Below are 26309 nucleotides of genomic sequence, written 5' to 3'. Positions count from 1 at the left end.
GACCCAGTCAAGATCGCCCATCCTGCACCTGAACACTTTTGCCACCAGGTGTCTCCCTCGCCTCAAGCCTTCTTTATTTAACACAATTGGTTCTAGGTTGTTTCGTGTTTGGATCATATTTGTAAAATTAACCATTTACACAAGACAATGTTAATAAATAATACTTTTTTTCAACCACAATAACTTGCAGTATTTATCTATACAGACACAAGGAACCAGATCAGCAAACAGTCATTATTCACTCAAACAATGTCACCTGAAATTTCAACTCACACTCAAGAAAAGGTCGCAGTTTGGAGCTCTGTAATAGAATAACAGAGTCATTGTTTTGTGTTCTGGTCACACACGTGAACATTTACGCCTCTCTTCCTGTGTTCAGAAACATGGACGATGTCAGTCAGAGTCCTAACAGAGCAGACAACAGCGGCAGCAGTTTAACACTCTCCACCTCCACCAGCAGCCCAAGAGCTGCTTCTGCTGTGCTGCTACCTGGACTCGAGAACCTGCAGGTAAGATCCGACAACACTTTCTTACTTCCACCAGCCTCTTCTCATTCTCCACAGCATGACCTACATTAATTTGGTTTTTCTCTCCGTCTTCAGGCTTTGACATCCTCCGGTGGTCCTCTGGTGCTCGACAGCCCTCAGGTTCTGGATTCTCCCCTCCTGCCTCCTCTGGCCTCTCCGACCAGGGCTCGCTCCCCAGACGTCATCTCCTCGGCCTCCACCGCCATGTCCCAGGACATGCCAGAGATCGCGTCCCAGACTCTGCAGCTTCAGCGTGGACTGGTGTCCAGCTTGGAGCCCTTACCTCTCTCTGCCCTCCAGACAGACAGCATGGCCTCGGCTGCCTCTGCTCTGCATCTGTTGACATCTCCACGAACAGCCAACAACAACAGGTACGCTGACATCAAGTACGATGGTGTTACTGATGAGAAAATCAAGTGTACGTGCCAAGAATATCCACAAAGTGCTAACTCACCTGTCAGCAAGATGTGAAAATACGTAGAAAGCCTCAAAAACATTTAAAAAATGGTGCTGAATGAATGAAAAGCATGCAGAAATTAGAGAAAAACATTCAGATTTTGTGTTCTCCTCTCTGTTCTCTTAAATCATACTTGAAGTTTTTCAGTTTGCTTCTGTATTTGATTAAGTTGGGCTTGGTAATATTTTATTTCTTGAACTGTTTTGCACTACACTGCATTCCAGATTCCGTAGTTTATTTTTGTCCTCAATTTTTTTCTTTCCCTTCATCTCAAGTGTCTTTTTATATTTTTCTGTCATTCTTTTCTTCATTTCCGTGACGTTTCATGCAAAGCACTTTGAATAACCTTGTTGTTGAAAGATGCAGAGGAAATGCACTTGTCTTGCATTGCTTAAAATGAGCAAAAACACTCCAGAGCAATTCTTCAAAATAACCAGTTACATTTCCTATCACAGCCTGTTGCCCCTTGAGCTTGGAGGTGCAGATGGGCCAGTTGGTGGTTCAGTGGAGTCCGAGACCAGACTCAGCCACACTCCGTCTCTACTGGAAAACGCATTATCGCAGGAAAACCCAGGGGCAGGAGGAGGCTCCTCGGACGGCAGTGTGAGCCATACACCCTGGCCAGCTGCCCCGGACATCACCAGGGAAACCAGGAACAGCCTCAGGGACAACGGTCTCGGAGAGTGGTAAGTAATCTGAATGTTTGGTGGTACACACTTTGAATTTAACCAAAGATAGAATCAGCCAGAGTGACTTTTAAATATTTTCAGGTTTCTAAAGCTAAGTCTATGAAAAATACATCAACCAACATTGTACAAAACACATAAAGGGTGATTAAAAACTTGTAATGAAAAATCTAACCTGACTTAAATTTGTTCACCGTCCTCGTCAGAGTAGTCTCTTGGTGCAGCGATACTCTGCTCCCAGTGCTCCTGCAACACTTTAAGTTCCATACTGTAAACATTTCAGGCAGCATCTGCGATCTCTTATGTCCTGACATCCTAGCTGTTGTATGCGCTGTTGACCAGGAAACTCCAGAGAACCCGGTCTTGAGCTTTACCGTCCAGATGTGCCCAAACCTCGTGATGTCTGTTTGTAGATCCCTTTGCCAGGTGTTCTTTCATCCTCTTTCCTTGAATTTGCCATGTCAGGGCTTGTTAGTAGTGTTTGTCACAGATTTCCTTGACAAATCCAGCGCCATCCACTTCTTCCATTTTCTTTATCTGCTGGTATGTGCAACGTTTTTAACCATAAGTCGTTGTTACTGATCTTACCCAACCAGCGTATCTTGAGAATCTTTCTTTACCAACTGTTGAAAGTCTGTACTTTCGTATTCTTGTATTTTTCTCCAAGTCTCAGAACCATAAAGAAGTACTGATCATATATTTGAGCTGAATATCCAGAGCTACTAATGTTTTTGAGCTGCAACAAGACTGCTCTCCGGTTCTTGCTTCGACGTCTGAATCTGTACCACCTTGATTGTCGACCCCCATATAAGTGAAGGACTCCACTTCCTCAAGCCCGGTGCCATCTAGTTTGCGATTAATCTCCCAAATTGTGTCAAAGAAAGAGCCCTACTGCTTGAATATAATTTTGGTGGAAGAGAAAGAAGTCCCAATGAGCCAAATCTAGTCAGTAGGGATGGGAGGAAAGCATCAGTTGTGTCGTTTTGACCAAAAAAAAAACATGAGTAACCAGCATGGACATTGAAGATCCCACATGCCTTGCATCAAACGTTCCTTCAGACCCCACAGGATGTTACAGTAGAGCTTTGTGTTGACAGTCCGACCTTGACGGACTAGATCCTGCTGCACAACCTCGTGAGTGCTGGTGAAAACAAGCAGCATAATCCTGGTGGTCTCCTGACTCGATGCACTTCGTCAAGTTTTGGACAAGAATGGCTGAAAATGGCTGTTTGTTCTGTTGCTGACTGACGCTGAATGAGATGTTTGCTGTGCTCCCGTTTGGAGAAGTTGCAAATGTGTACCTGCCTGGTCACAAAAATACGTATGACCCCGATCCTGCTGTTGTTACTGCAGTGTCTTGAAGTTTCCAGATGTATTACTGCTTGTCCGTATTATAAGTGTTTGTGGGGCTGTATGTGCACAAGTAATACTAATAGTAATATTTACATAAAGCTTTACAAGACACTTTATAAAATAGGCAAGGACATATAAGATACATAAATTGGAAAAAGAATCAGTGTGTTTATGGATTTCTTGAATATGGTGAGTGAGGAGGATTTAGGAGAGTTAGTACCATGAAAAGTCCCAGAACTTTTTGAACAAAACATCTGATTCCAGACACATTACCTTGAACAAGCAGTTGCGTAAGCTCTTCACTTACAGAGCAAATGGTGACATAATATTGCTATTGTTGATATTTTATTCAACTTGTTTGTTGTTTAATTTTCATTCCACATCTGCTGAAAAACAGCACCGTGAAAATTCTTCATCACAGGTTTTTAATGCCTTAACTTTTAAAAGTTTCATTTTGTGTGCACTGAATCACTGTTATGATTTTTCTGTCTGCTGCAGCTCGAGAGAGGAGGCGAAGGACAGACACTTGAGCTCGCCTTACCATCGGCGCTCGTATCACCTCACACAGAACGACAGTCAGGATGCCGGCGGCGAGCAGAGGTAGCGCCAGTCGACAAAACATCTTCCTGTTTATTCAAATAAACAAGCATCACGAAGCGTTGTGCAACACAAATTCTGTAGTTGCTGATGTTTTCCTGGATGATTACAGAGCGAGTGGCATCCGAAGGATACCGCAGCGATTTTACTGTGTACGTTTGTGTGTTTGACTCAGTGACCCTGACGACGAGGTGGCCAGTCTGGCTTCGTCCTCTGGAAACTGTGGCTCTCGTTCCTCTCACAGAATACCAGTGAAGGACTGGAAGACCTCGCCGCGAGGGTCACCGAAACTGAAGAGGAAGATGAAGAAAGATGACAGGTGTGGTTTTGTTTGATCGGGAATACCATGCAATTAAAAAAAAAGCTCATGATTTCAGTAGGGTTGATCCAAATGGAGCTGAAATCTTTGAAGATTCTGCTGTTGCCATGGAAATCGTCATCTAAATTTTTCACTTTTTTTAAATACATGCATTATCCCAAAAAAATCCCAAATAACGGATGAAACAGGAAATAGCAATCCAGACATTATTTAATTTTAGTGATAATCTGCTGCATCACAGTTTTAATCTTAACTTTTCCAGCACTCTGTAGGACACTATACTACAAAAATGTTTAAAGTAATGAATTTACAAAAATTTGGGAAGATGACAAAAAGCAAAGTGCCAGATATCACAAACGTACAACAAGTGTGACGAATCACATTACAACTGTGAGGAGCAGCAACTGCATCCTGCATGCTGCCAACCGTATCTAATTGTAATTTTATTGTCATTCATCAAAACTTCAAATATATTGATTGGGAATCAATATTTAGATTAGATTAGATCAATTAGATGAATTAAATCAATTAGAAAACATCGTGATTTCAGAATGACTGATCCAAATTGAGCTGAATTCTTTGAAGTTTCTGCTGTTGCCATGGCAATCGTCGTCTAAATTTTTCATTTTTTAGGGTTTTAAATACATGCATTACCACAAAAATCCCAAACAACTCATGAAACAGGAAATAGCAATCCGTTATTGCTCGTTACACGCCAGACATTATTTAGTTTTAATGATAGTCTGCTGCATCACAGTTTAAATCTCAGCGTTTCCAGCACTCCGTAGGACAGTAGGACATGTAATAAATTTACTAAAATTTGAGAAGATGACAATCAAAAAGTCAAATGCCAGATGTCACAAACGTACCACAAGTTTGACGAATCACATGAAAACTGTAGCAACCATATCTAATTGTAATTTTATTGTCATTCATCAAAACATCAAATATATTGATTGAGAATGCCTGTGCAATTAGAAAAAAGATCATGATTTCAGTAGGGATGACCAGAATTTAACAACATTTTTGTGTTTTTAGGTTTTTAAATACATGTATTGCCACAATATCCCTAGAAATTTATGAAATAGGAAATAACCATTGAAAACTTCCCCACTGCGGGATCAATAAAGGGTCTGTCTGTCTGTCTGTCTGTCTGTCTGTCTGTCTGTCTGTCTGTCTGTCTGTCATCAACATTAGTTATTCTCAGACGGCGTTATTTGATCTTAATAATAGTTTGGTGCATCAGAGGTCTAATGTAGTGTTTCCAGAACTCACTGCCACAGTAGCACGTGACAGTATTACTAGTTGCAATTATGTTAAAAGGACGTTGGAAAAAGTCAAGCGTCTGGATACAGTCTATTGTCTGTAATAACTTGAAAATTTGACACCGATAATCTACAAAAAGTCAGATATCAGTAATCACAGATCTAGAACAAGTTTGGCCAAGAACTTAACAAATGCGAGTAGCAAGCTACAACTATGTTAGAAAACAACTAAAAAGTGAAAAACTAAAGTGCCTGACATCACAAATTGACAACAAGTTTCGCTAATGACCTGAAAACTGAGCAGCAGCAGCTACAACCTGCATGCTAACAAACATAGCATTAAGTTAGCAACAGCAGCTAATTGCAATGTTATTGCGGTTGCATTCGCCAAAACTTCAAATATTCACAAGGAATATTTACCCAAACTACAAATGGTGTCTGCTGAGATTTTAGATAGAAACTAGTTCAGATGACATGATTTTGAGGGAAACCCTTAAACTAGATCGTTTTATGACATTTCAGGGGGAAAAACTGTCAAGCGTGAGCTTGTGACAAGATAGAAATACGCAATTGAAGCAGCTGAATGTTAAAAACACTTTAGTTGTTTATTTCTGTTGATCTATTTACACACAGTCTTTTATGCTAATGTCTCCTCGAATAGTGATACCTTTGTTCGGTGTGTTGTTCTTAGTGATAAAGCCGAATGGAAGATTGTCTCGCAGTGGATTCTAGTATTTTTACAGAGTGTTGATTGGCAGAGGAAAGTGATTATTTTACTAAAAATACTGATGAAGTGCAGCTTTTTGTGCTCTCCACATTGAGTAGCAGGATAAAGACATCTGACAAATGACTGAACGTTCCGACACTCTGTGCATTCAGCATAATTAATTAAAGTCCAGCAGCTGAAGCCAAACTTTAATTCTTGGAATTGATATCAGTCGGAAAATAATACATCTAATGAAACAGAATAGCCTAAATGTTTGAATGTAGTCCAGGATTTCATTAAATGCACTTTAAATAATATAAGTTAGATGCGTTTAAATCGTGTTTCTTCTCTCTACAGTGAATCGTCTCAGTCCAGACAAATGGATTCTGCTCAGGTAATTTGTTTCCTGAAAACTTTCTATACACGTTCACCTCTTTATGTGCATTTTGATATTTGTATGAATGGTTGAGGAGGAGAAAAACCTTTTGTATCTGTGAAAGTCAAATTGGACGTTATCAGCACCTGAATGCCTCACACACCTATTGCAAGTCTGCACAGGTGCTTTCACTTATTTTGCCCGATAAGACGTCTTTTCAGGGCTCTGTGGAGTTGTTCAGACTGAATTTTAAAGTGTCACAGGAGGAGAAGCACGTGTACAGATATTAAAATTAATGAATGTTTGATTATATTTTTAATTAATTGACATTACATTGTAGAAATCTGTTTTCAATTTCACATAAAAGAGGCGTTTTTTTGTACATTTTCTGCAAAAAAAGCCAAATTTAATTGACAATAATTCAATGTTGAAAAGCAGTTAAAGGGGAAAGCTTACTAAATGGTTGAAATATTTTATAGGAAACGTCAGTTTTACTAGTAAAGTGTCATGGCTCACTTTATTAGAGCAGAGCCAACGTTAATGTTTTAAGTAACACCAGTGGGCTTTTGCTTTGTTACACACTTTGAATTTGAACGTTGCATTTGAAGAGTTGCTGAAAACGCCTTTTATGGATGTCTGGAGCCTTTTATCAGCATTTTACGTTTCTCACATGTGTAGCTGGTGGAAATCATTTTAAAATGGTGATAGTTTTACAAAATCAGACATTCTTTGGTGTTTATTTTTCACGTTTTTTGTATTTTGTCTCCTGTTAACTCACTTTCACTACTCAAGATACTGATGTTTCCTGATATTCTCCTGTCTAATTCGAGTCACGGCTGGGTTTTTTGTCTCTTACTGCAGTGATATGATGTGTTTTTTTTTTAACTTTTTTATTAGATTTTAGTGTCTGTTGTGTCACCTTTTCTCTCCATCTGCTCCCAGTTTAATGCTGAAGTGCAGGATGAGTTGCTGATGCTGCTGCGTAGCCAGCAGAGGGAGCTGGCTGAGCTGCGTGGACAGATCGAAACCATGCAGAGCTCCATTATGGCTCAGGTAGAGCACGTCCTGACAAACCACCAGGAACAAGAGCGTATCCTTCGGTCATTTATCACTCACACGTGAAGCTGTAGGTGAAAAATTTGCACTGTAGATAAGTTTAAACCAAAAGAGTTGTCGCTACACTACACATGCATGTCTTAGTGATGAGCCGTTTGCATCTTATTCCTGTGAGCCTTGACCCGTGACGAAACGCAGGACGAAGACTAGAACGAGTTTTGGCAGAGAGTCAGAATCACCAGCAGCAGCTCCAGGAGCATCTCAGCCAGCAGCTCAGTCACGCCCTCAGCTCGGCTCTGACCAACCGGATGGACAAAGTGCTTCGAGAGGAGGTCAAGAAAACTGTCCCACAAAGTAAGAAGGCACACAAATGCAAATACACAGCAGATGATGAGATGAAGATGTGTTTTAAACATACAGTAAATATTAGAAACCACTGTTGAGAATTTCTACTGACAGAGATCGGACTAGTTTGTCGTATTACAGTTTAAGTTTACAGGATCTGGCCCACGTTACTATGCAGAAATTCACCTTAAAGTACAAGAATTACAGTTTTTCAGCATTTTTTTTCGCTCCTGTCACATTTCTCCAGACTGTAGGCTCTTTTTTAACTTCAATATAAAGTCCTGTACCTTTTTGGAAGCAGCACAACCATGACTAGAATTAAAATACAAATGTCTTTGTGCAGTATAAGTGCCAAAAATCAATAAAAAGGAAAAAAACTAAGGTTAAATTCTTTTTTTTAACATTTTTCCAAATGCCAGCAGATCCAAAACTGGGAATAAAGGGGACTTATTTACATTTTTACAACCGCTACAAAGTGGGCGTTGTTCACATACATTCATCATATTTTAACAGAAAAAAGAAAGATGCCAGTGTTGACCACTCTCCACTCACTTCCTGTACATTGAAGGCTTAAATGTAAGATGTTATTGTTTTGGTCATTATTTAGTATAACTCTTACATTTACATAGTAGTTAGAGCACTGAAATCAACTAACCACATGCTTTGAGATGTTTGAAGATTTAGACAAAAAAAATAGACGATCAAGTCTTTTTATCTAAAAACTTCTTAGATTTAAGACACTTTTAAGTCACAGCTTTCTTGATCAAAACAAGACAAAACGAGACAAAAAATGAACAAAATGAGACAAACCAACAAATGCGAGACACAAAAAAACCAAATGCAAAACACAAAACTACCAAAACAAGACTTGAAACAACAAAACGAGACATGAAACAACCAGAACAAGACCATCAGAAAGTCAAAAATCTGAATATTTTTACTGTTTTTACCGTCTCTTTCTTTCTTAATAAATGGTTTAATTTGGGCTAATTTTTATCTCTCAATCCCGCTGCTCTCTGTTTAAGATTTGTGGGGTCAACTTGTGGTGGACGTGTTTTTACTTGGTTTGATTCAAAACAAACAAACACAAAAAGCAAAAAATACAATCCTAACTGAGACCATATGGACGAGTTTATGAGGTCCGCTGCTGCTTCCAGATGATGGTGGTGTTGCACCGTTTCATTATCTTCCAGTTGTAGAGGAGGAAGATTTTAGGTTTAACTTTGTGTTTTCAGTCTGTGGATTTTGCACGCTGGTTTCTCCTGTCCTTGGGCTTCCCTTCTCCAATCTTTCTAACACCCACATGCAAATTTATCTGTTGTAGCTGTATCGAAAGTACGTAAAGTGACTCTTAAACATGCCTTGCAAGTTTTTTTGTATTATTTATGTTTGTTATACATTATATAATCAAAGCAGAAATGTTGTGATTCATCTTGTACGTCTGAAAAGGTGAAAGATTGGTGCAGCTTAGGGACCTCTGAGCACTTGAAATTTCACCTTTTTTTTCGCCATTTGAGAAGTGAATGTATTTTCCTTTGCTAATTGCCAAATATGAAGGCAATTCAACCCCACAAATCATTAAAAATGGGTTAAATCTGTGTTTAGATATGATTTTGAAACAAAGGCGATGCTCAGTGCTAAGCAGCATCTTGAAAAACAGTGCACACCAGCATGTACATCAATAAATAAAAGTGCTGTTTAATGCTTGAGATCATCCAAAGCATAAGTAACATTAAATATAGCAGGAGCAGCCGAGGTGTGTTGGACTGAGACTCTAAAATTAAGCAGTCTTTGGAGAGATCTTTCCTTGCCTCGCCTCTCCTGCCCTCTAGATGTTCCGGTCTGTTTTTTTTTGTTGTTGCTGTTTTGCCTAATTGTAGAGGAGTTCTTGCTAATCTGTCTGGCTAATTCTTTTTTTTTTTCTGTCTCCAGCGATCTCCAAGAGTCTGGAGCCAGTGACGGGTCAGCTGAGCAACACGATTGCTGCCAAACTGACCGCCGTGGAGGTCACCCTGAAGGATAACGTCGGCAAGGTGGTCAAATCAAAGGTAAGTGGCCAGGTTAGTCCACCGCCTGTCCCATGTCCTCTCCTACGCATGTTTTACCGTATCTACTTCCTGTTTCCCAGAACACGACGGATGCGATTGGACGAGCAGCAGCCGAGGCGATGCAGGGTCCGATCCAAGCCGCCTACAAAGATGCCTTCCAGAGCATCGTGCTGCCCGTCTTCGAGAGAGGCTGCCAGTCGATGTTTCAACAAATCAACGACAGCTTCAAACAAGGAACGCAAGAATGTAAGGCGACTGATCTCAACCGTACACTTTATTTATGCTGAATGGATGCATTTTCTCACAGTGCGGTGAGACAAAACGACTGAAATGAGACACAAAACAACAAAAACGAGACACAAAACGACTGAAATAAGACACAAAACAACAAAAACAAGACACAAAATGACTGAAATGAGACACAAAACAACAAAAACAAGACACAAAACGACTGAAATGAGACACAAAACAACCAAAACGAGACACAAAACGACTGAAACGAGACACAAAGCAACAAAAACGAGACCCAATATGACTGAAATGAGACACAAAACAACAAAAACGAGACACAAAATCACTGGAACGGGACACAAAACTACCGAAATGAGACACAAAGCAACAAAAACGAGACAACACAACTGAAACGAGACACAAAACAACCAAAATGAGACACAAAATGACCGAAACGAGACACAAAACGACTGAAATGAGACACAAAACAACAAAAACAAGACGCAAAACGACTGAAATGAGACACAAAACGACCAAAACGCGACACAAAACGACGAGACACAAAATGATTGAAGTGAGACACAAAACGAGACACAAATCGAATGAAACAACACACAAAACAAAAAAAAACAAGACACAAAACAACTGAAATGAGACACAAAACAAGACAAACGATCAAAATAAATGAGACATGAAATGACACACAAAATAGCAAAAACGAGACACAAGATGACTGAAATGAGACACAAAACGACTGAAATGAGACGCAAAACAACAAAAACGAGACACAAAATGACTGAAATGAGACACAAAACGACCAAAATGACACACAAAATGACTGAAACGAGACACAAAACAGCAAAAATGAGACAAAATGACTGAAACGAGACACAAAACAAGACACAAAATTATCAATACGAGACAAGAAGCGACCGAAACGAGACACAAAATGATCAAAACAACACACAAAACTAAAAAAAAAAGAGACACAAAACAGCTGAAATGAGACACAAAACAACTGAAATGAAACAAAACAACAAAAACAAGGTGCAAAACGACCAAAACAAGACTCAAAGCAACAAATACGAGAAACAAAACGACCAAAACAAGACACAAAAAGACCAAAACCCCAGCCACCTACGGTTATGCTTCAAGGCACAAAAGAATGTAAGGTGACGTAACTCAACCATGCACTTTTTTTACCCTGAATGGATGCATTTTCTTACAGTGCGTCACCTTCAGAAAGCTCAAAAGTTCAACTTGAACCTGAGCCGTTTCTTTTGCAAAACATATTCAGGAATATTTTAAAAAATAACATAAGTCAGGCCTTTCAGGAACAGATTAATGTCCATTCTAGGCAAATGTCTAAACCTTTAAATCAATTTCTAACATACATTTTTAATCCCATGTTTAAAACACAGGTTGTAGATCAAGATATGTAATGACCTGCTGCAACACACTTAATGTTGTTCATTAGATTTCTGATGAAAGTAGTGTTTCCTGACACAATACTTGCCTTAAATGTGCTGCTACTGAAATTATACTGTAGCTAGAAACACTAAAACATCAGAAAAAATGATTTGATGCTATAGGACAGAATGCAAAACCTAATATTTGTTGTTTTTTTAATCGGAAAAATGGAAGACATTGTGACAGCGTCAAAGCAAAGCGCTGAAAAATGTGAAAAGAAGCCAAAAAACAGGAGGAATTAAACGGTGTTTTCATACATTTTCATATTCTTTTTTACCATTATTTCATTTTTAGTTTGGAAAAACATTCATTTCACATTAATCATTTTATGTAGTGTCAGTGTAGCTTGAAGTAAATTAGCATTATGCACACTTAAACCGTTAGTAGTGTTATTTTAAATATCTAGAGTGAAAGCTTCCCACGTTTAATGGTAAATAATTTACAACTGTTATGAAAGGAAACATCTGGAAAAGCCAGGCTGAAAAATGGTTCTCAGACGCACTGTAGTACTATTATTTTTAAATGGTATATTCTTATAAATGGTAATTCTATAGACCACATTTTCCTCTCATTTAATTATTCTGTCAAATCAGCTCAAGTCTGTCCTAATAGATTTAAAGTACTCAGTCCACTTAGTCCAAATCTGGAAAAAAACATTTTTTTTTGGACATTAAGGGAAAATGACAGTCTTTTATACATTTCACATTCAAGTCTCTCCACCTTCACGTCACACTGCTGCTTTTGAAAGGAAAAATCCCTGCAGAGATAAGTGCAGCAGTGATTTAGTGCACAGTTGAATCACTCACCTTTATGTTTTCTGCAGCAATTTGGTTTATTATAACTGCTCTTGTTGCTTTGAACACCTGATTTGTAGTAGCTTGCAGCAGCACGAGTTCAAGTTACCAGTGTGAATGTTGCATTTGCATTTAGAGCTGTGATAAAGCAGAATTAAACAGTTAAACATGACTTTAACCGTCTCGTCAAACTACGATGACATATTTGAGGGCCTGATGAATCATCGGTCACTGTTGCTCTTTGAATTCTTTGAACAAGTCGTCATTTCTCATCTGGTTGGACCCGTTGTCTCTCTTTGATTGTTTTACTTTGTGCTAGGGTAGACCAGTTATCGACCTGGCTGATTATCGTGGCTGGTGTTCGACATTTTTTCGATTGTTGGTATCTGTATTGATAAATTAAATGCTCTACTTCAGGTCTGATGCAGCCTTCTCTCTCTGTCTGTTGTCACTCTGTGGTCTAAGAAATGTCTCTAAAACAGCAAAAACTGAACAAGAAACACAAAGCAGGAAATTAGCTCCTCTCACAGTGGCTAAAGCTATGCTAACGGCTAGTGACTAAGTTAGAAGACAGCCGCAGATTAAAATGAAACAGAGTCTGGAAAACAATAATTAATAATGATTTAAAATCTGAACCTTAGTGTGGAATGAAAGTGATAATAGATTAAGAAAATAGAGAAGAACAGCAGAAGGAAGTGCAGGAAACAAACTGATCAATCTCAGTGGACAGATTTTACAGTCATGGAAAAGATTATTAGACCACTCTTGTCATCAAAAACAATGGTTATACAATCAAGTACAAACTCCTGTATGCATGATGTGATTTACACAGACAGAAAAGGAAACATGGAATGCCTAAAAGCTGTTTTTGGCAGTACAATGCCATAGCTATTGATGTAAGAACTTAAGTGATTTTAGTTATTATCAAGAAAACCATGGAAAATGGTTCGATATCAGCTCCTAAATTAAACTCTTATGAGCTATTTTTTGTTGTTATCGATATATTTGTCCAAACAAATGTACCTTTAGTTTAACCAGGCATTAAAATTAACAAAATGAACAACAAAGCAAGGGTGGTTCTTTCCATGGCTGTATGTTGCTTCTGGGACTCACCCTGACTGTTGGCTGTAAGCAAAACAATGCAGTATTTGGCTTTGTACGTCTACTTTGGATTACTACTTTACAAGCTTGCTTGTGCAGAAATGATTCTTGTTTTGTCACCTTGAAAGCTGCAGTTTGGTTATAAGAGAAGAACAAAAACAGTTTAGGGAGTAAAAACCAGGCACTGCACACACTGGAAATCCAGCTTCTGTTATATTAAAACTGTCATTTCTAAAGTATTGCTACTAATAACATGAAGGAAACTATTATTGTTAATGGCATTATATGGTGTTAACTTTCTAGCATCGGTGTAAGGTGAAAGTTTTGGAACTTTCCTATCCCTTCAGGTTGTTGTGATGCCTCACGGTGGCCGTCGTCCCTGTGGAGACACTTTGCTCCCGTCTCATAGGTTGTCGTGCACTGAATCAAGGTCTAATCTAATCTGGAAGTCTAATTAAGTAACGATCTCTGTGAACGTTCTCAGGGACGGCCTTTGTAGCGACGCCTTTTCAGAGCCAGCCAGCGCACTGATGTGTTGATAAGCAGTCGTCTTCTTCTTCTGCTGAGATTGTGCTCTGAGAAGCTGCATCTTTTTTTTGTTTTTTTTAATTTACCAAGGCTGTCATAATGTGTGGAGATGGGAGACACTCGTAGTTAGCCAGCAGTAAATAAGGAGGCCACTGCACCTCTTCTCCAATTTAAGTTTAATCCATTATCATATTCAGGATTTCATTTGTAAATATTGACTGCAGTTTAGTGAGTGCTGCAGTAACATCTGCACTGCCATGAAGCTACTGTGTAATAATGCTCAAATTATACTTTTTTTTAAAAGAGTTTTACCAGTACGTCACACTATTATGCAGTGGTTCCTCTAATTTGTAATAATCATGGTTAAGTATTCCATAAAAAGCAATATTTTAAAGAAAACACCGCAGGATTGATTTGCAATAGTCTAACACAAAGATGCTTGCTGGTAAACAAATTAATAGCTCGAATAGAGAGAAAACCTTCATTTTCTTTGTGCTGTGTTTCATTAAAGTAAATAGGAGTTTATTTTTGCTTACTTTGGATGAAGATAATCTGTTGAAACCAGGGGACAGAGTTGACAATGCATTTGCTTTGAGGGGGAAAACAACAGTTTTTAATTAATTTCCACAAAACCGATCCATCTGTTCATTAAAACACAGGCAGGAAAAAAGTAAAAAAAAAACACGTCTACAGTATGGGATAAATATGCATTTATTTTATTCGAGAGGGAAAAAAAAGACTTCAGAACTGATGTAATGTCGAACCTGACAGAAACTTAATGACGAAGAGTTTATATTTTACATAACGGCATCCCAGTTGAGTTGTTTGTAGTGTGAATGATGATGACAATGGATTAAACTTTGGTGTTTTCACTGCAGTTTGGTACATAAATTCAAAGTATTTACCTTTTTGTGCTGGGGCAGTAGTGTACGTCTGAACTTAGTAAAGCTGTTTTGCATAAAGGTGAGCTACAGTCGAAGAACACGTAAACACGTCTCAGCTGACTACAGTGTCACCTGGTGGCTTTATGGGTTTAAATAGTGGAGGAATTTAATTAAAATCCTTTACACGTAATTGGATTGGTAAATTGTGCAGCAAATACAGTGACACAACAGTGCAGCTTTAGGAGCTGCAAACTTAACATGTAATATATGCAGAGTTTTTACAGAGCAAAAAGCTGCAGAACAACACTTTAATTATAATCAATCAAACCGGCTAAACCGCTGAGATCCATGCTGCAAATGTAAATATAGACATGTCTTCTATTTATATTTTCTTACACAAGGTGTTTGCAGCATTTTTACACAGAAATTAGTCAGTGTGTCTGCATGATTATTTATTTAATTTTATAATATTACATTACCAGTATACAGTAAATGACTATTTTGCATGCTAATGCCACTTACTGATGCTGCAGGGTCTTAACTCTACCACTTAAATTACTTCAGTTAAGCTCCATATTTAATAAAACCAAAGGGTTTCAGCTTTATTATGTCTGACAGTCAGGTCAAGTAGTATTTTATATAATTGTTGAAGGGTTTTAATCCCTATTATGTCAATTACTGAAGTGAAATCATACCATAAATACCACTTTTAGAGTCTTTGCCCCAATATCGTCGACTCTTAACAACCCAAGTGTCTTGTTAAACTTTACCACTGCAGTAATGGTGACAGATCACTGGTTGTTTTTCTCAGTGGGTTTAGTCTTACTGTGACCTTTTATGTTATACTGAGACATTTGATCAGCCCTAATATGTGAAACATTATTCCCTGACTGTGTTCCTGATGTGTTTGCTCTCAGGATGGAAGGCTAAAGTTTTGCTTTTGACTTTTATCTTTGTAGACATCCAGCAGCTGGAGACTCACATGAAGAGCAGGAAGCAGAGAGAACAGGAGGCGCGAGACCCAATGATCGGGGAGCTGCAGCAGATGATCGACGGCTTCCAGAGCTCCACCGATCAGTTGGCCAACAACGTCACAGCCAACGTCCGGGCCGAAGTCCAGCACCAGATCCAGATGATGGTGGCAAAGTATGTGTCCTCATCACACTGCTGGAAAGCTGATAGTGAAACTTTGTGAACAGAAGTTTCCATACACTTCTAAAGATTATGTGTATCATGGCAGTGTTCAGTTCCAAATGACTCCTGTAACTGAGAATTTTCTATGATGGAATCACTGAAACCCATACGTCTTTGTCACATAAAAGCAATCGTAGATTGATTATAGGTCCTCTGGAAATAAGACAAAATCTGGTGGGTCAAAAGTATACAGCATGACCTCTTAATTACTCTTGAGTGATTACAATTGATTACAGCTGGTGACTCCAGAGCCAATAAATAGGGCCTGTTTGACAAACTCATTAGACAAACACTACAGTGGGAAAGTTGGAGGACCTGAGCACAGATCAGAAAAAAAAACAGATCATTGCTTGCCAGAAGCTTGTGGGCTACCGAAAGCACCTGGGTTTTGGTGATGTACAAAGTTGTGTTAGTCGAATTTTCTTAATGGCATAGCTTCTGAACTTCTGAGTGAATACAACTGACTACAGCTGGTGACTCGTCAGAGCCAATTTAGATAGGGCCTGTTTGATACACTCATTAGTCTCAACCACAAACACAACAGTGGGGAAGTCCGAGGAGCTTAGTAACAATCTGAAAACCAAATAATTTGCTTGCCAGAGGCTTGTGGACAACTACTTAAAGCACCTGAGTTTTGGTGATGTAGAAAGCTATGTCTATCTAATTTTATTTTTTGCATGACCTCTTAACTACTCCTAAGTGATTACAGTTGACTACAGCTGGTGGCTCCTCTGAACCTATTTGAATAGGGCCGTATGAGGCATTCTTTGAACTAAGCCACAAACACTACAGTGGGAAAGTCTGAGGAGCTCAGCAACAATCTGAAAAACAAATCATTGTTTGCCAGAAGCTTGTGGACAGCTACCAAAAACACCTGAGTTTAGGCATAGCTTCTTATCTTCTCCTGAGTGAGTACAATTGACTGCAGCTGGTGACTCCTCTGAGCCAATTTAGATAGGGCCTGTTTGATACACTCATTAGACTCAACCACAAAGACTACACTCGGAAAGTCTGAGCTCAGCAACAATCTGAAAAGCAAATGTTTGCTTGTGGACGACTACCTAAAGCACCTGAGTTTTGGTGATGTAGAAAGCTGCGTTAATCAAATTTCCTTAGTGGCATTGCCTCTTAACTACTGGTGAGTGATAACAATTGACTACAGCTGGTGACTCCTCTGAGCCAATTTAGATAGGGTCTGTTTGATCCACTCATTTGACTCAGCCACAAACACTACAGCGGGAAAGTCTAAAGAGCTCAGCAACAATCTGAAAAAATAAATCATTGCTTGCCATAAGCTTGTGGATGGTTTCCAAAACCATTAATCAAATATTAGCGTTGCTGTATGGATATTTTTGACCCAGCAGATTTTGTTGTATTTCCAGAAGATCTGTAATAAATCTATGAAAGAAAGAAGAAGATGCATGGGTTTCAATGAGTCCATCACAGAAAGTTCAGAAACTCAGAACTGCCATGATATACAGTCTTTACAAGTGTATGTAAGCTTTTGTTCATGATCGTAAATACAACTGAATCTCCATTGAATCATTTATTTTTCCATTGTGCTCATCTGTCATTTATAATATGATACTACAGTAACTGTACCTGCCTGCTTACTCTTACAAATGGGATTTGTGTTACGCAATACCAGCATTTTAAAAACCACTGATGGTCCTGCACACCTTACGAGGTGCATTCAGGCAGCTCAGAGACTGCTATTAAAATCAACAAGCATATCTAATTTAAATTTGGCTATCATTGTCGCCTAAGTAGTCTCCATGTGCAGTGATACAGCGCTCTCAGCACTTCTGCAACACTTGTAAAGCTCCCTGGAAGTCCTGTTATGCAAACATGTCAAGCACCATCTGTGGTGAGCGCTGAATCTCCTGAACTGTGTCTAAACGGAGACCCCTCAGCTTGGATTTAATTTTAGGGAAGAGGATGGAGTCACATCAAGGAAAAGTTAGCGAGTGGAGAACGACAGCTGTGTTTTTGTGGCCAAAAAACACCAATGAAATGAATACCTGATGCACATGAATCAGGTGATAGCATGGTCCACTCCTAGTGCTCCTAGTCTGATTTGCTTTGTCTGGTTTTAGAAACTGTGCTTTTCCACTGTAAAAACAGTTGTTTCTTCCCTTGATGTTCACTGCAGTCCCACCTTTTATCACCAGTAATGATCCTCGGTATGGAGGTTGGATCATCCTAGATCAGTCTTTGCTCCAGTCAGTGATCAGTGCATAACTACTAGTGGTCATAAAAACGTGTAAAACACAGGTTGGATTGCTGCTTGTACATGTAGCATGCGTGTCGCCATAACATCCTTCATACAAACACGCCACGAACATGTCAAACACCATCCTGAACTGTGTCAAAACGGCGTCCCTTCAACTTTGATTTAATTTTGGGGAAGAGATGCAGCCGTGGGAGGTAAATCTAGTGCGTGTAGGATGACAGTTGTGTTGTTGTGGCCAAAACAACACCAGAAGGATGAGTACCCAGTTCACAACCACGTGATTCTTGAGGAAAACAAGCGTGTTCCAATCCCGGTGCTCCTCGTCTGATTTGGTTTGTCTGGTTGTAGAGGTATTAGACTTTTCCATTGTAAAAACTGTTGTTTTTACTCATGATGGTAGCTGCAGACCCACCTCCTAGTTTGATCTTTGCTCCATTTCAAGCTCCATGGAGAAATCGCAAATGCGTAACTACCAGTGTTCACAAAAACATCTTTAAAACAGGTCCAGCTGTTGATAGCATGGTATCATGTTATCTCCTGACTTGTAACGATTGCTGCTTGTACATGTTGCACTGGTGTCACCATAACATCCTCCATGCAAACGCACCACGAACATGACAAGCACCATCTGTGGTGAGAGCCGAATCTCCTGAACTGTGTCTAAATGGAGACCCTTTAACTTTGATTTAATTTTTAGGGAAGCAATGGAGACACTGGGAGGAAAATCTGGCGAGCAGAGAACATCGGTTGTGTTGTTGTGATAGACTAAAACTGTACACCTAGAGGATTAAAACCCACAACCACATGAATGTTGAAGAAAACAACAAGCATGGTCCTGATGCTTCTGATCTGATGCATCTTGTCTGGTTTTAGAGATATTGGTGCTTCCACTGTAAAAACTGTTTCTTCTCTTGATGGTAGCTGCAGACCCACCTCCCAGTTTGATCTTTGCTCCAGTTCAAGCTCCAAAAAATCACAAATGCATAACAGTAAACTGTACAGTTCATCGATAAACAGAGGTTCGGTGATGACTTTAGTCTGCGTCCAGTTTACAGAAGAGATAACAGAGAAAAGTATCCTGTTTTCTGATTAAAATACTTCACTAAAATCAAGTGTGTAGCAGTGCAACAGTGAGATTAATCTACCACTGAACATCAAAGCTGCTACATTTAACCAGTTCGTCGTCAACTTTTAGCTAATGTACAACTATTCGGATCATCGATTCATGAGAATAGTTATAAATTAGTTAACTATTTACTAGTTATTTCACAGGTCTGGCTGCTGATAGCACAGTGATTAATATTGGTAGTTAACATTTGCACTCTTATCACCGTATCGCCCTCCATGCAAACGCACCACATACATTCATAGAACTTTTTGATCTGCCCTCATCCACTGACAACTTTTTAAAACAATCCTAGTTGTTGATTGATCCGACGGCGCCGAGCGATATTCCACATGGACGTTTTGAATATCAGATATGCACATTATCGGCTGCCTGTGCCAGCATTGCGGCCGTATCCTCAGCCTATCGAGCAGGTGCGTAATGGATTGGAGAGTAAAAACAAGCAAAGCCTAATCCTGGGGCTAATGTAAGAACATAAATTCGATCGAGTCTCTTGTTCCCTCTGCAATTAATTTCAAGGCCTCTGGAGTTTATAGATTGTCGAGGACGGAGCAGAAAGAAAGTAGTTGGCTGACTGAAAGTTTAAGGTCTTGAAAAGAAAGTGACGTGCCAGAGATTCAAGATAGGTCTTTCTCTTTCTCCAGTTTGCAGGAGTCTATTCTTAGCCACGTCCAGCGGATCGTCAAAGGGGAGGTGAGCCTGGCGATGAAGGAGCAGCAGGCAGTGGTCACCTCCAGCATCATGCAGGCCATGAGGTCGGCGGCCGGCACCCCGGTTCCCACAGCCCACCTCGACTACCAGACGCAGCAGGCCAACATCCTGCAGCTGCTCCAGCAGGGCCAGCTCAACCAGGCTTTCCAGCAGGTAACACAGTTGAAACCACACACTGCAGCTGAATGAACACAGCCGCTGTCACACAAACTCACATCCTGATGCACGCTAAGTTCACTGCAGAGCCCAGAAAACCATCTCACTGTAGCTGCTTCACGGTCCCACCTGTGCATGCTTCTGGCATTCATTATGCTCGCCTGTTCTTTCCCATTAGTCTCCATTTGAAGCCGCTCTGACGTGAGGCAAAGTGACTCTTTTGCCCTACTTTTCTATTCGCCATCATTCATGTTTATGTGCTCAAGAGTCAACCCATGGACTTCTTGATTGACACTGACAGCTCTGAAGCCGATAGGTCTATTAAAAATCCCCAACTTTCTCCCATGTGTGATAGATCGTTGGTGCATCTTATAGTTTGTCTAGTCAGAATATATGTAGAGTTTGATGTCACAGCAGCTGTAGGTGGAATTATCCGCCCAAATACAAGACTTATTGCATTGAAAGAGATACTTAACCCTCTAAACCCCAAGCAGTTTGTGGATATTATTTGTTTCTAGTCATTTTTTAGCTTAATCTTGACTGCAGTATAAAGTCCTGCACCTCTATGGAATCTGCAAAACTATGACTAGAAGTAAAGAAAACACAGAAATGTCTTCTGTGCAGTAGAGCAAATCTACAATGCCATAAATCATAAAAATGGAAAAATGATAGTTGAGTTTCTTATTTATTTTACCAAAAAACAATGGAATCAATATGTGTAGCGTTTTTCCAAGTGCCCACAGGTGTTAGCAATACTCTAAAAAATATGGTGATCATTTACATTTTTACAGCTTCTACAGAAGAAGTGTTTTTCACACCACTCTGCACATTAACTCTAGTATTTATTACCAACACTGGAAAAAATGTGACTCTAAAAACTGTCGATGTTTTACTGCTTATGTTTTTAGCTTGTTTTCATGCTTGTGTCTTATCTGTTTCTTGTAAACGCTGTCTGCAGTTCAACCCAGAGCTTGTTTTTCACTACTTTTTACTAGATTATTTTTTTACAAAATCTAGTACAAACAGTTTATCTTTGTTTAATTTTGATTAAATATCATGAGTTTCAGCTCAGATTTTGAAGTTTTCAGACAAAGTGGTGCTCCACAAATGAGTATTTACAGTAATAAAACCTTCCTGTGCCTCATTTTCTTCACAGGCCTTATCAGCGACGGATCTGAATCTGGTCTTGTATGTTTGCGAGACCATCGACTCCCAGCAGGTGTTTGGTCAGAGCCCCTGTCCTCTCAGCCAGCCGGTGCTGCTGTCGCTCATCCAGCAGCTTTCTTCTAACCTCACAACCCGCTCGGAGCTCAAAATCAGGTGAGGAAAATCAAGGTTATGTTGACATTTCAGGTTTTCTCACCAACATGCACCTGTTGCCAGACTACATCACTTCAGGCATCAGAGAAAACACTCAGTGTGTCGGTGATTTTATAAATGAAGACGCTGAAAGTCAGAGCACAGTGGACTGTTGGTGTCTTTGTAAGAGAGATATATACTTTCATGCTGGTAATGTTTGAAATATCAGAAAAGTAAAGTATTGTAAGTAAACAGAAGGGTTCTTTATACTTCTGTGGGAGCAAATAAATGAACAAGAATCACAAACAGTTAAGTTTAGAATAAAATACAATAAACACAAATGAAAATCATACAAGATGCTACATTTGACTACAATTTTCTTACCAGTTGAACAAGAAATCTAGTGTGCGGCTGCTGTACAACATGTTAAGTGTTTTGTTTTCCTGTTTGTAAACCCGGTTGTAACTGCAGGATGCACTTAGCCTCCTTCTCAAGCCTGTTCTTTTCTCTACCATAGAGACGAGTAAATAAGAAATATAATATTCCAGGGTTTCTTTTGTGTGCATTTTACTTGGAGGCACTTTCAGTTTAGATTTGCTCATCTTATTTAAGGCCTTGGACCAACTAAAATCAGTGTTTACTCTCCAATATCTGCAAATAAAGTAGCCTTTTTGATGTTGTTTTCACATGAAGACAGTTAAGTGTGTGAAAATTGAATATAGACACATGAAATGCATGTGTTGTTTTCACTTTGTGTATTTTCACCTACTACTATACTTAATAGAGCCAAATTCCAAATAAAACTGTTCAAATTTACATATTTATCTGTTTATGTTGTCAGACAGCAGAAAAAATATGAAATAGTAACTAGATCTCATTCAACTGAGACACTTAACTACTAATTTTGGAACCACAACATCGACAAATATGGCATACAAATACATTAAAGACAGCAGCTGTACTGAGAATTTAGCAATATTTTCAAATTTATCACTCGAGAGAAACGTAGAAGAAACCACGATAAAAAAAAAAAGTAGTTTAAAACAACGTCATACTTGTCAAGCAGAACTGGAGACTCTCTTCCATATAAAGTAGCAGAAATTGGTCCAAAAATTTACTAGATTTATCATTTATCATCACCTCAGGAGTCAAAGGTCAGGAAGTAAGTTGACAGCAATTTCCGGTTGAACTGAACATTAATTTTCTTTTTTTCTACGACTTTTCTGATGTAGAAAAGTCCCAAATGGTTGATCATATGGCAGCATAGGGCTTGGAAAGTTTAGGATGATTTCATTATGCAGATTTTTTTTATCAATTTGGTAGCAATGCCAACAAGAAAAGCACTCAGAGAACGCAGTACTCCACCTAAGCTGCTAGGTCGTCGTATCATTTCCGATGGATGAAATCTTGAAAGAATTTGTGGCAGAAATCACGGCACCATAGAATGTGACCATTTAATATAGATGCACCCACAAACAAAATGACCTTGCGCTGAGCACAGGCGTGTGTTATGCATGTGTACGTTATGTACGGATACCGGTGACCTAAATATGTAACAAGTGGCAGGAATTGATGGGACTCAGAAACACCCCCACAATTTAATCAATTGTTCCTTGTATCATTTCTGACAGATGAGTCCCAGTTAGTCCACAGCGGTGGATTTGTAGTAAGATCACAATCATGTGATCGTCAGCAGGCAGCTGATGTAGTGTTCACTTGTTGTCATAGTTACAGGGACATCGTGCTGCTATCTCATTAATCGTCATTAATCAGTTTATTTAAAGAGGGACCATGTACAATATTAAACATAAATGTTGCCATTTGATGTTTTGCACCAGAGTTAGCTTAAAGCTAATTTCCATGTGCAGTCCCTTGGCAGGTCACAATGAAAACATCACAGTATTAAAATATCACAAAATAGCTGGACTATAAAATACATGACAGTGAAACAAAACAAAATCTTGCAACGATACAGAAATCTTTAACAAATCCATGGATCCAGACTATAAGCTGCATCACTACCGAAATCTAATCACTTGGTTCTTGTGTCATTTCTGACCTTCCCTGAAAATTTCATCCAAATCCTTTAGTCCGGTTTTGAGTAATGTTGCAAACAGACAGACAAACAAGCAAACAAACAAATACGCCAATCGTCACATAACTCCGCCGCCTTCCTTGGCACAGTGATAATAACACCAGCATTTGTGTGTTCCATCTCATCTGTATCCTTCAGTTTTTAGCTCAAAAACACATTTAACTTTAATTAGCATACATATCTTGATGGTTCTTACCTGAGCACTCGCAGGATTTTCTAATTTCATTACAATATCTTCTCACACCGTTGTAGTTTGATGTAAGACCTGTCTGGCGGTGCGGCGGGAATAATTGGTTTTAATCAAAAACCTGCGAACTGTACAAGCTCACTTCTTCCCAAAATGTCACGTTTTGAATCGCATTACACACCTCCCCTCCCCCTCGATCAGTAACAAAGCCGATCTTTGCCTAAACTTTTGCTCCTCATCTAATCTCCATCGTACGTCCATTATTCTCCGTCTCCCGGGTGCTAAACGGTGCTAAAGTGCTGACCTCACCACCCTGCTCCGTCTGTAGCCGAGCTGCATGATGGCCGTCCGGGGAGCGCCGATGATCCCATGAATAGCGCTGCAGTTTCTGGAAGCCCTCCATCACCCTGTTCTCTGTGCGTCCTTGTATTGTTCATCCTGTACATCAGTCTTATTGTTCTTATTGTGAAAATGTCAGAAAGGCTTCATCTTTTCTGTCTCCTCTCGAGTTTTTCTTCCCCCTCTGTAAACCTTTTTTTTCCCTTCATCTCTCAGAGTCCCTTTACAGCACAAGTCTGTGTCCGGATCATCTGTCTGGTTCTGGTTTTACACTGCAGCTGCTAATATGGCCCTCTGGTGTGGTTCTCTGCCATCTGTAGAAATATACGAGGGGTGCGGCTCAGTTTGACACTTTATTAGGACGGAAACAAATTGTGAAAGAAAGGCTACATTGCTGTCATTATTGCTTCCTTTTTAATCGTGCAGGAAAAACTTCTTGCTCTCGTGAGTAAATAGAAATCAGGCAATAAGGCGTTACGGTGTGCTGGAAGGAAATCATGATCCACATCAAACACTGAGCTGTCTACACCAGATAAAGGAGCTTCTGTTTTTCAGTACTCCTGATGGGAAATATCTCAGAAGAATCCATAAAAGATTCCCAAAGCACCGGGCGGATTGTTTGGAGTACAGAGGGGCGTCATTATCCGCAAAAACCGTGTTCTTAGCAGGTTCGTTAGCTGGTCATGAAGAGCGCATTGATGAACAAACGGATACATTGGGGAGTAGGGAGCACGAAGAGCAATTAAATGTGTGTTTTGAGTGTTTGGATAGAATGTAGTTACAGGCAGATGATCTCCTGTAAGACAACTTGCAGAAAGTTGTTCGGTATCTGTGCGGTGACATTAAAAGCCCCTTTTAAAGGGAGTGCTGGCGCTGCGATGGGGATTTGATGGAGCTGTGATGTGCATCGCGGGGACCTGGCAGGAAACCAGCTGGCGACGCCGGAGTAGAGCGGGATCAGGTAGCGCTCCGGACACGCTGATGGGTGGTCATTTACTCCGTCCTGCTGGATGTTAAAACCACCAGATGTCTCACCCAAACAATTAGTCGAGGAATTAAACGTAGTGCGGCCCGAGTAATGGGACGAGACGCAGGTGAGGACAAGAGAAACCCAATTTCTGTCGGAGTGAAAAAACAAGATAGGCGTCGACACGACAGGCAGGAAGCCAGAAACACTGCGAAGGACGAGGAGTGACATTAAAAAAAAAAAAGAACAAAGATAGTTGAGAGCCGGCCTTCCTGTCCGTCACAAGTCACAGGGTCACAAGTCTGAACAAGTTATCCTTGTGCTGCTTTTGTATTCGAGCAACTGAAGGCTGGAGTGTCGGATTGTGTGCATGAACCTTCTGCCACACAAAAATGACCTTTTTAACGCAGCCTCACACCAAAATAATAAAAAGTTAAATTGGTCCACAGCTCAAAAATGCATTAATCTCACTGTAAAAGTTGTAAAATTAAGACAAAATTCCACACAAATAGGAGTAGAGGTGGCCTCAGTCACAGGATTGTCACCTAGGAGATTAGAGTTTGAGTCCTGTGTGGTCTGGTTGTTTTTATTATTATTATTATTTCATTAATTAATATGTAGAGCAGAGAGAGTTGTGTATATTTACATAGTTTAAACAACAGCAGCAACTTGACTAATTACTTAAAATCATAAATTCTCTCCGACATGCAGTCAGGATCGAACAGCAGATCAAATTCATCTGTCATATAGCCGCTGTCTACAGGTTTTGATATTACTCTTGGTATTAGTATTGAGGTTTTAAGTCTGAGCGACTGAAGGCTGGAGTGTCAGATTGTGCTTGTGAACCTTCTGCAGCACAAAAATGACCTTTTTAATGCAGCCACGCACCAAAATAACGAAGAAGAAGTTGAAACTCATCTAATCCCACTCCTTCTCCTTACACACACGATTGAAAATCTATTTTTCTTGCTTCTTCATAATACTACCATTTATAAATAATAATAACAAGAAAAGCCCTTTAGATAGCGCAGTACTCCACCAATGATATCATTTCTGATGGCTGAAATCTTGAAGAAACTTGTAGCAGAAATCATGGCACCATAGAATGTGTCCATTTAATAATATACATGTACAAACAAAAAATGATCTTGCACTGAGCATGTGTACGTTATGTACGGATGACAAATCACGTGACCTAAATATGTAGCAGGCGGCAAGAATTGGTGGGACTCAGAAACACCCCCACAATTTAATCAATT

General features: G+C 39.6%; 1 protein-coding gene across 2 annotated transcripts in view; it reads left to right on the top strand.

Annotated features, from left to right (window-relative positions):
- Positions 1–26309, top strand: part of edc4 (enhancer of mRNA decapping 4) — a 50289-nt gene that overhangs the window by 21287 nt on the left and 2693 nt on the right. For both annotated transcript variants that reach the window (XM_035949641.2, XM_023273571.3), the window contains exons 17-29: positions 380–509; positions 603–898; positions 1440–1670; positions 3522–3623; positions 3796–3939; positions 6268–6304; positions 7229–7376; positions 7541–7696; positions 9620–9735; positions 9816–9981; positions 15703–15889; positions 19941–20160; positions 21320–21483. In XM_035949641.2, coding sequence (XP_035805534.2) covers positions 380–509; positions 603–898; positions 1440–1670; positions 3522–3623; positions 3796–3939; positions 6268–6304; positions 7229–7376; positions 7541–7696; positions 9620–9735; positions 9816–9981; positions 15703–15889; positions 19941–20160; positions 21320–21483 — 2097 coding nt within the window. The remainder of the gene's footprint in view (positions 1–379; positions 510–602; positions 899–1439; positions 1671–3521; positions 3624–3795; positions 3940–6267; positions 6305–7228; positions 7377–7540; positions 7697–9619; positions 9736–9815; positions 9982–15702; positions 15890–19940; positions 20161–21319; positions 21484–26309) is intronic.

This window comes from Amphiprion ocellaris, chromosome 3, assembly GCF_022539595.1.
Source record: "Amphiprion ocellaris isolate individual 3 ecotype Okinawa chromosome 3, ASM2253959v1, whole genome shotgun sequence".
Taxonomy (NCBI): domain Eukaryota; kingdom Metazoa; phylum Chordata; class Actinopteri; family Pomacentridae; genus Amphiprion; species Amphiprion ocellaris.
This window is presented reverse-complemented; position numbering and strand designations above follow the sequence as displayed.